Here is a 15974-nt window from a genome sequence, read left to right as displayed (position 1 = left end):
TGGAACGAAAGGGTAGGGGTCAAATGGGCCTTTGTGGGTAGTAGTAACTAACGCAAGAGAATGAAGAGAGGTGGGGAGGGTTGCGGGGTTTATGAATGATGACGGGTAAATAAAATCTGAAATATAAATTACGCAAGTGAGTACAAAATATATACGCATATTTTGGTCAATTTTAGTGTTTTTTTAAAAATGCAAAATATAATGATAACTATTAAAACAATTTTTAAGTATAACTTTTATCTTATTAGGATTACAATTAAAAAAGAAAAATATTTTTACTATATGCAATTCGTGTTCAAACACCTAAAGAAAAAAATAATGCAAGATAGACTAGGGGCAACGCCCCCTAGAAGCCTTTAGGTATTATTAAAGTAGGAGGGGGATAAGTCAACCGCCTTTCTACTTTTTTAATTTGAGTTTTAATAAAAAATATTATAAAAAAGTTTTAGGTAGGGGATTTGAAATTGGCGCATTTGTATAAACACCAGTTAATGCACAAAAATAAGGGGGGGAACAAAACAAGTTTTTAAAAATCCGAGATTTCGAACTACTGTCATCTTATGAATTTAAAAGAATTGGGAAGTGGGATAAGCCAATTAAATTTGATCCAACTACACATTAGATTGGCACAAAAATAAGTTTTAACATAAAAAAATAAATAACCTTAAAGTGATGAAAATAGGGGAGGACAATTTTTTTCAAATTTCTATATGCTTGAATTATTAAGAAATAAGTTTTTTAGTAATGATATAATCCTTTAATTTTCATTATCCTACTCCATTATTAACCAGCTAAATGTTCCCTAATTTCAGGGATGAGAAGAAGTTGGACTTTTAATACACTAGGCCCAAAAGTTTTTAAATAATTTTCGGGTATAGTTCTTTCCACGACATCCCTCCATAAGAAGCGATTCTTCGTATTTTTAAAATGGCTTTTTATAGGTTATTTTAGGTTAGGTTAGGTTATATTGTGTTAGGTGATTGCCCCACAGGGTTAGGTAATTGGCCCCGCAGGGTTAGAGCCCCCCGCAGGGGCTAGAAATAGGAGAAAAGCTACTGTGAAAAATACGAAGAATCGCTCCTTATGGAGGGATGTCGTGGAAAGGACTATACCCCAATTTTCTTATTTGTTAGCTTAAGTTTATATTTTAACTTGAGTTGATTGTCCAAACGTTTCAACTACTTTTTAATCTCAATAAGGGGTAATTTTGTGTACGTCAATTTATTGGCCATTGTCTTATCTCTTTAGATCCCTGCCTAAATTTAAAAATGGTAACTATGTAGGAGTGAATAAACTAATGTTAATTTTTATCCTTTTTTGGTACAGGCTACTGCACACATACTCTTTTATTAGGCAGCTGAGAAAGTTCCGGAAAACCCAGGTTGGACTGAAACGATTAAATAAGGACTAGAGCGACGCGGCTAGACGCACCACACCGCAAGGGAGAACAGAAAGGATACGGAGTAGTAGGGGAAGGCTGCAGCTTGCCTTTATGTAATAAATATAAGTTTGGGGGTAAACACTTAAAGCGCTCGTAGTCAGAAAGTGGTTCAGTGTTAGATCTCTGGTCAATTAAGTTACTGAAACACAATAAATTTTAAACTTTTATAGCAAAAATGAGGTAGGATTTCTATTATCTTTAATTTATTAAAAGATGTTGCTTCATCAAACTTTATCTTTATCAATAATTACTTAAGTTAAAAGATATTTTTTGCTTTAGAAAATTTTTGGTGTTAAGCGTATTGGTTGCAGTTACATATAGCAGGCCTCAAGGTAATATTTGTTTGTTACTATGCATATTTTAAAGCTACGCTATAGTTTTAAATGTCCGTAAGCCGTTTAATCTATGTAACGTAGATAAATACTAAAAAATGTGACGTTATAGTGCTAGACCATGCAAATAAAAAAGAGTAGGCTTCTCCAGTACAAAATTTACCCTGTTTTATTCAAGCCTTCTCAATTCTATTAAATGATAACCATATTTGCAGAAAAACAAGATTTTACAACTAGTTTTACTTTATAAGTTTTACTAAAATAAGATTTAAAATGCGTGTTAGACATGCATAAAATCAAAAGCGTTGTATGACTTAATTAGTCATTTAAAAGTATTAAAGAGAGAAAATCTTTTTTTTTGGCATTATTTGAATTTAATTATTCTTGTTATCTCAGATGATTGATTGACATAATTGTACGGATCATTTCAAAATTTTAAAAAAGCAAATTGATTTTATTTTATTGGTAGCACAACTACTATATCATTAGAGTATGCACTACGTACCATTGGATATAGAATATACAATATACATAGACTAGCGGCTTCGCCCCTAGCCTCTAGGGGCTTTGACCCAAGAGGTGATAAAAATTTTTTTTAGCGGCGAAATTCGTAAAAGGACCAAGGAAATCTTCAGCAAATAAAAATGGGGGGGGGGTTTTTTTGTTTTTGGGGGGGTTGGGGGTGTCCCACCCCCCAAGAAAATAGCCTAAAACCACCACAGGACCAGTAGGTATATTCCCTGAAGAGTAAAATCCAATCGGTTCAGTGGTTACCGAGATCTTAAAGGACGGACAGACGGACAGAGAGACGGACAGACATTATTCTACTTTGTATTATAGATATACTAGCGGCTTCGCCCCTAGCCTCTAGGGGCTTTGCCCCAAGAGGTGATAAAAAAAAATTAAGGCGAAATTCGTTAAAAAAAAAAAAAAAAAAAAAAATGTGGGGGGAGATTTTTTGGTTTTTGGGGGGGTTGGGGGTGTCCCACCCCCCAAGAAAATAGCTTAAAACCACCACAGGACCAATAGGTATATACCCTGAAGAGTAGAATCCGATCGGTTCAGTGGTTACCTAGATCTTAAGGGACAGACAGACAGACGGACAGACAGACAGACGGACAGACAGACATCGTTCTACTTTGTATTATAGATTGACAGGGGAAAATTTGTCGTCAATGTAGCTTGCTAATTTTATTGGTCAGTTGGGTGGATGGAGAGTATCGTTATTTTAGCCAGCTGCAAGCATAACTTTATTAGAGTACATGAAAATTTTAAGCAACATCCAAGTAATAATATATCGATTTTCGTGCCTTACCCAAAATACTAGTGTCTTAGGCTTCAAGTAGATATAATTACTTAAAATTTTGTCATTTTTGAGGAAAGATTAGTATCACTAATTTTTTTCAAAATTATTTTTGCTTATTAATGTTAAGAAATATAGGAAGGGCATAAATTTGAAATGTTAGTCACAGAGTAATAATAAATAATCCAACTTTGTTAAACAATCTTTGCAGTTGACAGGATTTCTGCTTCGCTGAATATTTCACATAATATGAATATCTGCCAATATCCCTATAATTTGATTTGTGGACCGCGCTGCCTTTTTGAATTTCAAAAAATAAGTCATCATTTAATTTTTATGTCAAATTTTGATGCTATGTCATCTATAACCACTTTTAAATAATGTCCTAAGAGCGACAAAAAAAATGCATATCGACATAAAGTGATAGGTGGGAGGGTTACTAATGGTACAGTAGTTAATTAAAGGGATTTTGCTGAATTCATCTGTTTGTTTACTGTATTACTCACTTTAAACACTTTCTATATTTATGCAGATTAAAATTTTGTTACTTATGAGTCATAGTATCAGTTAATCTACATTAAATAAATAAATTTTTATGTGCACAATTATTTTATTATAAAAATCATTTTTATTTTAACAAAATAAAACCATTTAGATTAACAATAATAGTTTGGTTTATATAAAAACTAGCAGAAAAAATCTAAATCAAGATGATTCCCGAGGTTTATAAAACGGATTGGTTCATAAATTTTCATTTGGTTAGTAACAATTCAAGCCAAGTTTTACACAATAATAGTGTTATAGGTGGGATGTCTGTTTAGGTTTGCATTTGTCTGTTGCTGGGGACTTTTAGAAAGCGACAGTTATTACACATCCGCTATAATTTAGGTTCAAGATTAGTTTTCTTGAAAACAGATGCCTTTTCTAAATGAAATAAAGATTACTGTCCCTTCGTGTTCAGACATATAAACCCCATAGAACGACTAGAAATTACTCTCCTACACAAACTAAAAATAAAAATAAAATTGAATATGCAAAAGTGAAGAACCACAAAATTTCACTTAGATATACAGACCTACATCCTACTATTTTGGCGGTTAGACATCCAATTACTGCATAGTAATATAAGGCATGAAAAATATTTTTGCTACTTCTTTGTTTTTTGTTTTTTTTTTAATGAAAAAAAGGTTAATATTTTATCCAGACATGTTTGTTGTATGTAAAGATGCGACCACAGCCTTCCATTGCTGCACCGGAAATTTGTTTCCTTGTATATCCTTTATATACAGGCTACAAAAACATATATTGCCAAAAATTATACACCCCACATATCAATATAAATACATTACAGTATTTTTATTCATGCTTTTAGTTATAGTAAGTAAGTCTATAGAACATGTTTTTTTTATTGGAGTTGAAGTGGTTTCAAACAGTAAAAAAATGCAATGGTCTACCGATGAAAACAGTATATTGAACCATACAAGAAATGTATATTATATATTCAATAATCTACAATTTTTCTAAGGAATAGTAAACATTAAACAAGCATGATATAATTATCAGTTGAACCAAACTTAGATTTAGATGGCTATCTTTTGAAAAAATAAGGCGTGGCCAAATTTAGTTAGTCCTAAACAATTGGCCATCAACCGAAATATATAAAACTGTAAATTACAACAAACCAAAAATAATTTTATTTTCATGTATGTTATAACTAGAAAGATCTTGGTTTTAAAAGAGAAAACGTAAAGGCTATAAAGTACCTACTCTTAAAATTTGTGAATTACAAACAAAATGAAAAGGGTGATTCAACTTTAAAGAAGATTTTTTTTTTGGTAAATCACAAACAAAAAAAATATTATTTTCATGTATGTTATAACTAGAAAGTTCTTGATTTTATCAGAGATAACTTTAGGGCTATAAAGTACCTCCTTGTAAAACTTGGTATATCACAAAAAAAACTTTTTGCAACTAGATGAAAATATACCACACCAATGACTTTTACCAAAAAGCTTTAAATATAAGTACCCTAAAGTTTTATGATAACGTTTTTCTATTCGTTGACTCATCATCTTTGGGACTTTTACTGAATTTTGATTGGTTGGCTCATAAAGTAGAGTGTCTAAACGTTTCAACCACTAATTTTGATATACAGAAGGGGTAATTTGGTGTATAATCATTGGGGATGTTCATCAATTAATTGGCCATTGTCTTATCCGTTTAGGTCCTTGTTTAAATATAGCCCATTGATGACTTAAATCAAAAAGCTATTAAAGTACAAAGCAAATTAATTGAGTGTCAGAAATGAAATATATTATATTATTTGTTAGCATGCTAATTTCAATTCTTACATCACCAGACTTTTTTTGTTTCCTTGTTTCGTAATACCTTTCTGTTTATTCATCAAATAACAAGGACAACTATGTCCATAAGTAACGCTATTGTAATAAGCTTATAACATTTTGATTGTAGAAACCACTAAAGTATTGTAAGTATGATTAGAAGAAAGTTTTCTAGGCAGTGTCAATATGTCGCTGAAAATGCCATTTTCATAAGGCAATTCATTTGATATTTTCTAAAGCATGGTCTCAATTCTTAGAATTCTTTGGTGATTAGTTTTTATCAACGAATATTTAGTGAAGGTCGAATGGACTGCAATACGGATATACCAAAATCATATAGTAGCAGCGCTGTTAGAAATGGCTGATTCATAAAACAAATAAAACAAAACAATTAAGTATCATTTTACAATGTAATAGTTCTCAAACAAACATTTTTGAGAAAACCTATTTGTTTATATTCCTTCAAAGAAAATATTTAAATTTTAAAGTAAACTCGTGGTAAACTTTATTTTTTAATGGTCATAGAAAAGTGGGTTTAAAAGGTAATAAACATTTTGGTATTGTCGGTGATTCGTCCTGTTTTCACAGTAGCTTTTGATAGGTTATGTTAGGTAAGGTAAATGTAAATGAATGCCCCGCAGGGTTAGAGCACCCTGCAGGTCCTAGAAATAGGAGAAAAGCTATTGTGAAAATACGACGAACGCCCTTTTAAGAGGCGATGTCACGAAACTGACAATAGCCAAACATTTTTTACTAGCGGCTTTAAACCATAAAGTTGCAAAAGCACTCTAAAAATAAACAATTTTGTGGAAACAAAAAGATTTACTCCCTTTTATTCGCTTACTATTTATCCTAAAATCCAAATATTGTTTTTAGAGCTTGCCTCTGAGGATGAAGTAGAGCTTGTCCCCGCCATTAACACCAACGACGGCGAACCTTTGGACGGCGAGAAGGACCCTGTTGTAGTTGTCCTGCGTCTGCCCGGCCTTGGCGGTAACAATCGTGGCGACAATGGCGGCGGATTCGGTGGTTTCGGCGGTTTCGGCGGCGGTTTCCCCGGATTTGGAGGCGGAGCTCAGGATAATGGTTTCCCATTCTCAGGTAAGGTGTTTAATTTATAATTGATTGAACTTGGCATGATGATTCCTATAACATTTCGGTACTCCAGAACCATTACCAGAAAGTAAGTAGATCCATTTAAAACCGTGTTGATTTTTAGCTGTTTTGACAACAATTTTTCGTATTTATCTGACTTATCTAAAAATGATTTTTAGAACGATTAGGCACAATATTCTACGCGTAGAATATCTAAAATCAGGTTATAAAACATAACTCTGTCTGTATCTTGTATTTAAATAATTATGGGATATATTTAATATTCATACAGACTTTTTATTTAGACTTCTTGATAATGTTGGTTATTGATTGGGTTATTAATTAGTCGGGTTATTCCTGTGATAATCAGAGAAATTTTTATCTCTTAAGGTTTCCTTGGTGGAAGTGGACGTCCTAGAGTTCCCCCTCAGGCCGCCCAGAACCCCTTTGACCTTGTTGGCGACATCTTTGATAGTATTCTGCCTAATCTACCCAGGGGTGATGTCAACACAGATGTTGTGGGGGATGACGAAGTTGAGTTTATTGAGCCGGTTGATAATACACCTGCTCAGAGGCCTACTGGCTGTGGACTTCTCTGCGCTATGTTCGGGTAAGGATATTTTTCACATGTTCTAGTTGTGTAGTTATTCTATAACTAGAGTTTTTCCGTAGGACATTCATTTATCTTACCACAAAATCGTCCATATCCTGTTATAAGTTTTTTTTGTCTGAAGCATAAGATTTCGTAAATTACTAAACCGATTGAGTTCTCCTCATTATGGAAGCTTCGCCTAGGTTCAGGGATGATTTTAGCCCATATTAGGTTAAGATGTTTTAGGCTATTTTCAGACCCTTTGAATGCAGAGCCACTTGATGCTTGGGGCGCAGCCGCTAGTAAATATACATATATGGTAACATTTTTAAAGCTTTGGGTTGTTAATAACTATAGGCTTATTGGGGAAAAACTGAGGTCATGAGACTAAAACCACCACCATGACATTTATAACGCTTTTCTAAAAGTACATTTAATTCGGACTAGCTTTTTCCGAGATATTTCTCTTCTATCAAAAACAAACTTACTACTTTATACTATACTTTCCCCAGTGTCCACTATAGTCCAGGGGCGAAGCAGCTACATAGTATAAATATGAAACATCAAAAGGAAATTTATCTCAAATAAAATGTAAGTACATGCTCTCTATCTTTCTATCTCTCCTCCACACTACTACAACTATACCAGACTAGAAGCATATTAGCTGGAATAAATGATCCGAACAAATAGGATGAGTAAAGTTCGCGTTTATTGTCATTCTTTACAAAGAATGCACATAAAATCAAATGAGATTAACTAACTTTAAATAGAACTTTGCTTCGGAAGAAATTTTATCCTCACTTGTTATCAAGGCTCGGCAGCCGCGCGACATACAACTTTATGCTACAACTAAAGATTTGAAAATCTAAAATAACTGGATATCTAAATCTTTATCTAATCTATGGCAATCTCCCGGTTCACAACATTTTTTTTTTAAACACTAGATATATTTAAATTGGCGGTTTACGCGCGACTGCCGAGCCCTGCTTATAACATCGACTCACTCTTGTAGGAAAAGTAAACACTTTTCTATTTTCAAATTTTGTGTTTTAAGTTTCAATCTTTTAGTGCTTCAGAAATTGTTATCCAACTGAAATGATTCATATTACTAAAAAGATTGTATGACCAATAAAACATTTATAATTAACAATATTTATGATTTTTAGCCGACACTAAACGTATATTTCGTATGGTATCTATATAAGTTGTCCAGTGATTAGAAATTGAAAAATTACCGCTCGACTCTAGACAAAAAAAAGAGATTAATACAATCAACTTTTTTCTATTTAAATTGGACGATTTGTATAAAACTAAAATGTTATCTATGAAAACAGCCGGGTTGAAAATATTTTAGGGACAAAACGATTCTTCTGTTTTAAGATTTTATGTTTTTAGAATCTTCAATGAACTGCAGGGCGAGATTGACAATATCAATGATGAAATCCACGGTGGAAACGGTTTCCAGGGCTTCCCCGGCATCGGTGGTTTGATTCCCAGGCGCCCCAATGTCCAGGACACTGAGCTGGATGTTAACAACTCTACCTATGAAGTTAAGGTAAGCGGACATTGCTCATGTTTATCTAATAGCAAATGTCTATTGTAAAACACAACACAACGTCAATGTTAAACTTAATATTTCAAAGTTGTGATTGTATGAGTATGTTCTTAGCTTATAGTACATAGTACGAAACAGACAGACAGACAAACACATGATAATTTTATACAGTATCCTTGCTACTAAAACTTTTTAAATTCATACAATGACACGGAGAATATTTAAATTAACTGGTTATTTTCAGATTTTACTTGCAATATCACAAAAGAAGTTATTTAACCTTTGTTTGTATATGACACATAAGTTTTCTACTTATAACATATCATGTCCCGCTACTGTCAACGGTCTGTCTTAAAAGGTCTGTTTGTCGGTCCAGATTGATTTGAGATTTTCTAACAAAAGATAATTTAAAAGTCAAAGTTTCTTTCTGAGCTTGGTTGAACAGTTCTGTGAAATTTCCAGGATTTTTTATTGTTTAATAAGAAAATCTTTTAAAAATTCTATAAAAACTATATAAACTATTAAATTGAATCTTAATATTCGTTAAGCCAAAATGAAGTCTTAATAAATACCTATTATCACAACAAATAAAGAAGCATAAAGTTTAATTGCTAAAAATTCTAACACCTCATCTAGATTTTAATTTTAATTAATTAAACATCATTACAACTACTTTTTATTTTATTTTAACTGCTGCTCATTATACAGTTGAGTCATTCTATTTTTCACAAACACAAAGTTTTAGACTCATATTTTATGTATTTTATATCTATTTTACATTTCTAGTAGTAGTAGATACATTTGTGTATTGTCACTTTTAATGTTAGTAACCACTGCGTCCTTGTATATTTTTTTTTTAAATCGAAATGAGTAACGACAATTTAAGCATCAATTCTACATGACATTACTCTTTTTGTGAAAGCCACACTCCTGTAATGCTTCGTTGGCTTTGGCAATTGTGAAAAAGATTTTAGGTGCCAAGATTTGGCGCTATGTCGTAGCTATGTGTCTGACAAGGAATATTCATTTCTAATATTAGATAAATATGGAAATAGAAAATAATTTTAGGTCATTTCTGTTTTATATTTTATTTTCTATCACGACCAAGAAAGAGTGACATATTTCTATCATCAATATTAAAGTAAAAGAATAGAGGGGACATGAGCTTTTATATACCTCTCCCCACAAGGCGGGGACCTTGTCTCGTTTTTGTAATGTGCCTTTGAAATCAGCTAATAGCGTCGGCGAGTACTTTCAAAAGAACAAGAAGTAATATGCGTGCAGACAAGAAAGTTTTCCACCATGTAGTTGTCTGGATTATACATCTATACTTATACATTTATTTTATCAAGAAAATACACCTTTTAGGATTACAATTAAAAATTGGTTGATTTCTTGGACATACAGTAAAAATATACACTTTTCCATAGATTTGTCCCTTTTTTACAACTTTTTTCCAGAATTCACTAAAGAGAAAATAATTTCTTTAAATAAGGAGGAAAAAACGGCAAAAGTCATAATCCTATTACCATAAATATATACTATTCTACCTAATACATGACATCCTTTACTAACTTTTCCTTATTTATTATTTGGAATTTTCTTTTTCTGACACATAATATACATAATTAGTTTTTTTTTGTATTTAAAAAAAACGAAGCTTATGGTCTTATGTTTTATTACTTGTTAATGTAGAATAATTACAAAAACTCAATTACGTCAGAAGGATTTGCCCTAGTCACATAGATTAGCTTACACAAAACATAGATAAAAGACAAAAAAGCATTATTAAAAGTAAAGATATGAATAAAAATATTTTTATTAAATAAAAAAATTGGCAGCTTCCTGTTGTATGTCAATATCTGTGCAACAATTTTATACATCTTTCATTCCTGGAGTTACTATTCTATCAGGAAGGGAGGAGGCATTGGTATGTAAAATGTACTGGTGTCCAAAGTATTATAAACACGTTCTCTCATTCATTGGCTTACAACCTTCAAGTACTTTTGTAAAATCTTGATTGGTTGGCACTTCTTAAACAAAAAATTTTAATCTACAAAAGGAGACAGTTAGCTTATATAAACTAGAAAGATAGAAATTAAGGATGAAATTTGAAAGACAGACATTTAGAAGGAGATAGAAATAGAGAGAAATATACAAACAAACAAATATAAAGACATACAGACAGACACATAGCTTTAGACCGAAAAGGAATGGTCAAAATTAAAATTTATCTTAAAATAAAAAGACAAATTAAAATCCAAATATACAATCTCTGATGTGTTTTATATTTCATCTGTTAGTAAATTATTGTGAATGGTTTGAATTGACAGGAGGATTGGCAAGTGGAAAATACTCACTTTCCTGATCACAGTCGTCTTTAATAGAATCAAGACAATTTATTTTTTGACCTATTACATTTCTGGTGAGAATGCTTCAGATCTAGGTTAAAATTTGATTGTCAAAAAATATATGACATTATCTCTTTTCTTTTCTTATTTTCATAGATTTTCCCTAAGAAGTTTTAGAAACCTTACTTAGTAAATTATGTCCTAAGATTTCTCAATTAAAAACTTTTTGTCCGATAAGAGCAATAACTCAAAAAAAATGGCAATTAACCCTTTGATTTAACAACCTTAAACTTAAAATCCTGCGCATGGTAATGATTTGCGCCTGTTTTGAGCCTAAGCATTTTTCTTATAACTCCTAACTTATAATGTGAGATACATGTTCTGCCACAGCCGCGGGTTAATTTCGGAAAATTAAAAATCCTGTTTCATTTAAAGTATGGTGTGTGGTTTATATCAATATAAGATTATTTCTTCTGTAATTTTACAACCTGCTAATCTTTTCCTGTATCTCCCCCCACTTTTCTGTAGGGAAATAAGTCTGTACAGTTTTATTTCCATTGCAGAACGATTCTATTGAAAGTAGCATGCACGCCATCGATTCACCAGGGCAGTGACAAAAAAATAAGGAAGGTAGTTCTTCCTAAAATTCCGTTTCATAGAACCGTTGTACTCCCCTTCAACCCCTTCCGCTCGCCATATTGGTGGTGATTCTTTTAGCAAACTGTCTTTTACCAAAAAAAAACCTATTGATTTTATGGCCCATTTTTTCGGGTATTTACCAAAAAGGTCAATAACAAGTCTGTACACTATCTAATAAAACTTGTAGAGTAGCTTGACCCATAAAAATTGGCAGACACTTGGTGTAAATAAGTTGGCTTGATTCTGGCTAAAAAAACTATGGCTTCACATCCAGTGATTGTAATAATTTTGTTGGCTGTCATCAATGTAGATTTTTGTGTTTGTCTATCTAAGGGCTCGGCAGTAACGTGTTATCAAAATGTAGGCTGAATAAAATTCGACATTTTGGGATTTTAGAAATGAGTTGGGTCTAACCTGATTATAAATAGCAAAGTACCTTTTATCAGAAACCCAAACGGAGGTTAAATTTGCGGCGTAAGAGCGGATGCCGAGCCCTGGTACACAATGTAGCTTTGGCCCCTATCTGATGCTTCATTAACATTTCTGGATGTTGTTTTTCATACCTATTATTTTTACTTTTTTGGGGTAGAAAAGCTACCTTACAAGTTCCAAATGATCAGTTGGTATGTTATCATTTTTGGGCTGTTAATTATACTAGTCCCCAACGTTTGATAATAACGTTTTCTCATTTTCTGGCTTAACAACTTAAAAGAGCTTTTATTGAAGTTGGATTGGTTTATTAATTAAGTTGAGTGTCCAAACTTTTCAACCATTAATTGTAATCTGCAGAAGGAGTAATTTGTGTATCATCATTGTTGATGTATTTACATCAATTTCTCGTCCACAATTTTAAAATTTCAATAAGATAGATTCTTGTTTGCTAATGTTTTTTTTCTTTTTGATTGCTATGCGATCGAAAATTCAGAATATGTTGTTTTCTTGTTAAGTACAATATCTCTCTTTTATATTCTTTATACACGTGTTCTAAGGTTTATAATTGATGCAAAATTATATTTATTTTGACATATGAGTGATTTTCTTTTCAAATAATAGTTCATTTACCTGTGTTAGAGTTTCTTAAACTTTTAACTAACTTGGGGGAAAGAAAATATTTTTAAAAAAGGAGGAAATGTTGATTAGAATCAAATTATTGTTTTTTAATTGGATATAATCCAAATCACTAATTTCTGTACATTTTTGTAGTAATTGATGTTTACTGGTTATGCCTTAATTATTTTGAATCATCATGTTTGCACCTTGTCTACTTTACTTCTTGTTTTTGCACTATCCTGTATATTTCAATTTATGGTTCAATAAATCTCCCCCCCCCCCCCCCCCACCTCAAGCTCTCTAAATAACACCTTTAAAACTTTATGGCTACCCTAATCCAACTTCCAAACCTTATCATACCTACAGGTGAAACAATCTTTATCTTTTATAAATAAAGTTAGTAGAGGAGGATTTTTTTGTTTTTCCTTCAAAATGTGGGATTTTGCCCGTGCTTTAGTTTTTTTTTCTAATTAATTGAATGCACAATCATCTTTGCAACGGAAGACCAATTCTAGCATCCACTCATCATCTTTTAAAAATTTCTGTTATACTTGAAGATTTTGATACTGTAATCAAACAAAACCTTAATTTATTGCAGGAGCAACTAATTTGTATTTAAAGACTGCTGTTTAATTGGTAGTGGGACAAAGTGTCTCAAAAATCAGCCATGTGACGTCATAAAAATTAGGGAGAGGAGAAGTGAGAAAGAAAACCCCTAAAAAAGAGATGGATAATCCCTCATTTTTATGACGTCACATGGCTGATTTTTTAGACGCTTTCAATTGATAAAATTTTTTATTTGTTTTTATTTTGATATTTTTTTTAAAAATTCTGTTGATTCATAGTGTTATATAATTTTAACACCTATTGATTTCTTTTCTCTTGGAAAACATAAAAAATAAAAAAATGAAAGGAAGCAATAAATTAAATGGAGTAATGATTTCATTTATCAAAGCCTATTTTGTTATTAAAACTTAATAAATTACTTAAGTTGTTTCCTTTTGATATTGAGTTTTTGAAAATAGCAAAATAAACATTTTTGGTGTATAATTGCAAGAAATAATTTCAAATTAATATTTAAATCTATAACTGTCCTGTCATTTATTTTTGTTTGTCTTTTTTTGGATAATATTAGTTTTAAGAGAAAAATTAAAGACTTATGTAAATCATCCATTAACAAACTATTAAAAACTTTGTAAATCCAAAAGAAATAAAACCATGATGTAAAAACATTTTGTGAACAAAATTTAAATCCTAACGAGTCCTATAAAATTTTTCTTTGATGTTATGTCTTCAGATTTTTCATATTTTAAACATGAAACTTTAAATTAGAATTTTGCGAATACTTTTTTACGTAATATTCCTCTTTTTTGCATACAAAATGACATGTTTTTTTAAATACTTAAAATTTACAGGGGTGTATTTTTATTTTTAAGACACAAGTCGTATTCTTTGACATCTGCTTTCCCCACTCTGTAAAATTGCCTGTATTTCTGTATAATGCATGCTTTTATAATAAAAAATAGTACCTTGACTTTACACGTTTAAACTTTTCAAAAGTAGGAGTATTTTAAGTTTTGTAATTTCAGTTTAATGTTTACTAAAAACCTCCCAAATCACCCATTTAATATTTGTCTTCGAAATAATGAATTTTTAATTAATTTTATTTTAATGTTCAGATCCTTGATGACGGAACAAGAGTGGCCGTTAACACAACAACATTTGCTGACAAAGATGATAATGGAAACACATTCTTTGTGCAGACCACATTCACTCAAATGATTAATGACAACAACAATAACAACAATCTTCCCGCACTTCCATCTGTTGAAACTGTGGCTGATGATTATTATGTTGATGCTGAAGGTGTCACTGAGGCTGATGTCACAGCTCTTTTCAACGATGCTGATTACGGAACTGATTATGAGGTTGTCAATGAAGCTGAAAGCGAGACTGCCAGCGAGAGCCCCATCGATGATGACAATGTTCTTCCCAGTGAAGATCCTTCCTTCAATGAGATCAATGATGGTATTGATACAGGATTAAAGCAGGAGTAATGAATCCTTAAATATGGCCATATTATTTAAAATTTAAGAAATAATATAAAGTAATATTTTTCTTAAAAATCATCATAATGGCCTTTTAATTATTTAACCATTTTAATTATATAAAATTATTCTAAATTATCTGCATTTATCCGGCTGTAAGCATCACAGGAATATAAAATTTATAATATTTTAATTCCTTCCTGATATTATATTTATTCTTTTAATAATTTCTAATATTGTTCTTACACCAATTTGATTTCTACTTCAACAGTTAGGGAGTTGAATCAATTTTTATAGAAGCAGAAATATAATCTATGATTATGGTTTGGACCCTCTAAAACTGTAATCTACCTTTCCACTTTCCCCTCTCTTGGTGAAGATATCTTCAACGCCGATACGATTTTTGAAATGTAAGATTCTACTTTCCCTTCTCTTGGTGAAGATATCTTCAACGCCGATACGATTTTTGAAATGTAAGATTCCACTTTCCCCTCTCTTAGTGAAGATATCTTCAACGCCGATACGATTTTTGAAATTTAAGATTCCACTTTTGCCTCTCTTGGTGAAGATATCTTCAACAAGAGAGACAAAAGTGGAATCTTATATTTCAAAAATCGTATCGGCGTTGAAGATATCTTCACCAAGAGAGGGGAAAGTGGAAGGGTAGATTACAGTTTTAGAGGGTCCAAACCATAATCATAGATTATATTTCTGCTTCTATAAAAATGGATTCAACTCCCTAACTGTTCAATATGAGTTTTTACTTGTGTACAAAAATGTAATAATAAAATATATTTCTGTGATAATATGAAAATGTAATCTCCAAAATAAATAAAAAAAAGTTATAACACGTTGTACTTAGTTTTTTTTTGTTGGAATGACACAATGTCAATCATATTTTTTAACGTAAATAAGTAAGCATAAAAAGAACATTGATATACTTTTTTGGGCAAATTAATGCTCTCAAAAGATTGTTTAAGTGTTCCTTTTTAACTTTTAGTAGCAAAGCTACTCTTTCACTAAACTTGATTGTCAACCAAAATTATCTAGTTCTGACTCTCTCTCTATAAATCCATCTATCTATCTATCTATCTATCTATCTATCTATCTATCTATCTATCTATCTGTCTATCTATCTATCTATCTATTTATCTATCTATCTATCTATCTATCCCTCTATCTCTCTCTATTTCTCTCTCTCTCTCTCTCTCTTCCTCTCTCTCTCT

The 15974-nt window shown here is 31.6% G+C and overlaps 1 protein-coding gene across 1 annotated transcript; it reads left to right on the top strand.

Annotated features, from left to right (window-relative positions):
* The first annotated feature begins 1472 nt into the window (after window positions 1-1472).
* Window positions 1473-15062, top strand: LOC145323675 (uncharacterized). The gene is made up of 6 exons (XM_080166123.1): window positions 1473-1621; window positions 1721-1773; window positions 6295-6519; window positions 6904-7123; window positions 8501-8660; window positions 14380-15062. Exons 1-6 carry the CDS (start codon window positions 1617-1619, stop codon window positions 14755-14757), a joined length of 1041 nt encoding a protein of 346 aa, XP_080022249.1. The 5' UTR covers window positions 1473-1616; the 3' UTR covers window positions 14758-15062.
* The last annotated feature ends 912 nt before the right edge of the window (window positions 15063-15974 follow it).

Source organism: Acartia tonsa, chromosome 1 (genome assembly GCF_053477335.1).
Source record: "Acartia tonsa isolate MP-2025a chromosome 1, ASM5347733v1, whole genome shotgun sequence".
NCBI lineage: Eukaryota > Metazoa > Arthropoda > Copepoda > Calanoida > Acartiidae > Acartia > Acartia tonsa.
This window is presented reverse-complemented; position numbering and strand designations above follow the sequence as displayed.

Excerpts from the sequence above, each read along its gene's own strand:
- LOC145323675 (XM_080166123.1), top strand. Across the intron at positions 6,520-6,903 it reads TAATGGTTTCCCATTCTCAG|GTTTCCTTGGTGGAAGTGGA; the intron begins GTAAGGTGTTTA and ends TTATCTCTTAAG. Across the intron at positions 8,661-14,379 it reads ACTCTACCTATGAAGTTAAG|ATCCTTGATGACGGAACAAG; the intron begins GTAAGCGGACAT and ends TTTAATGTTCAG.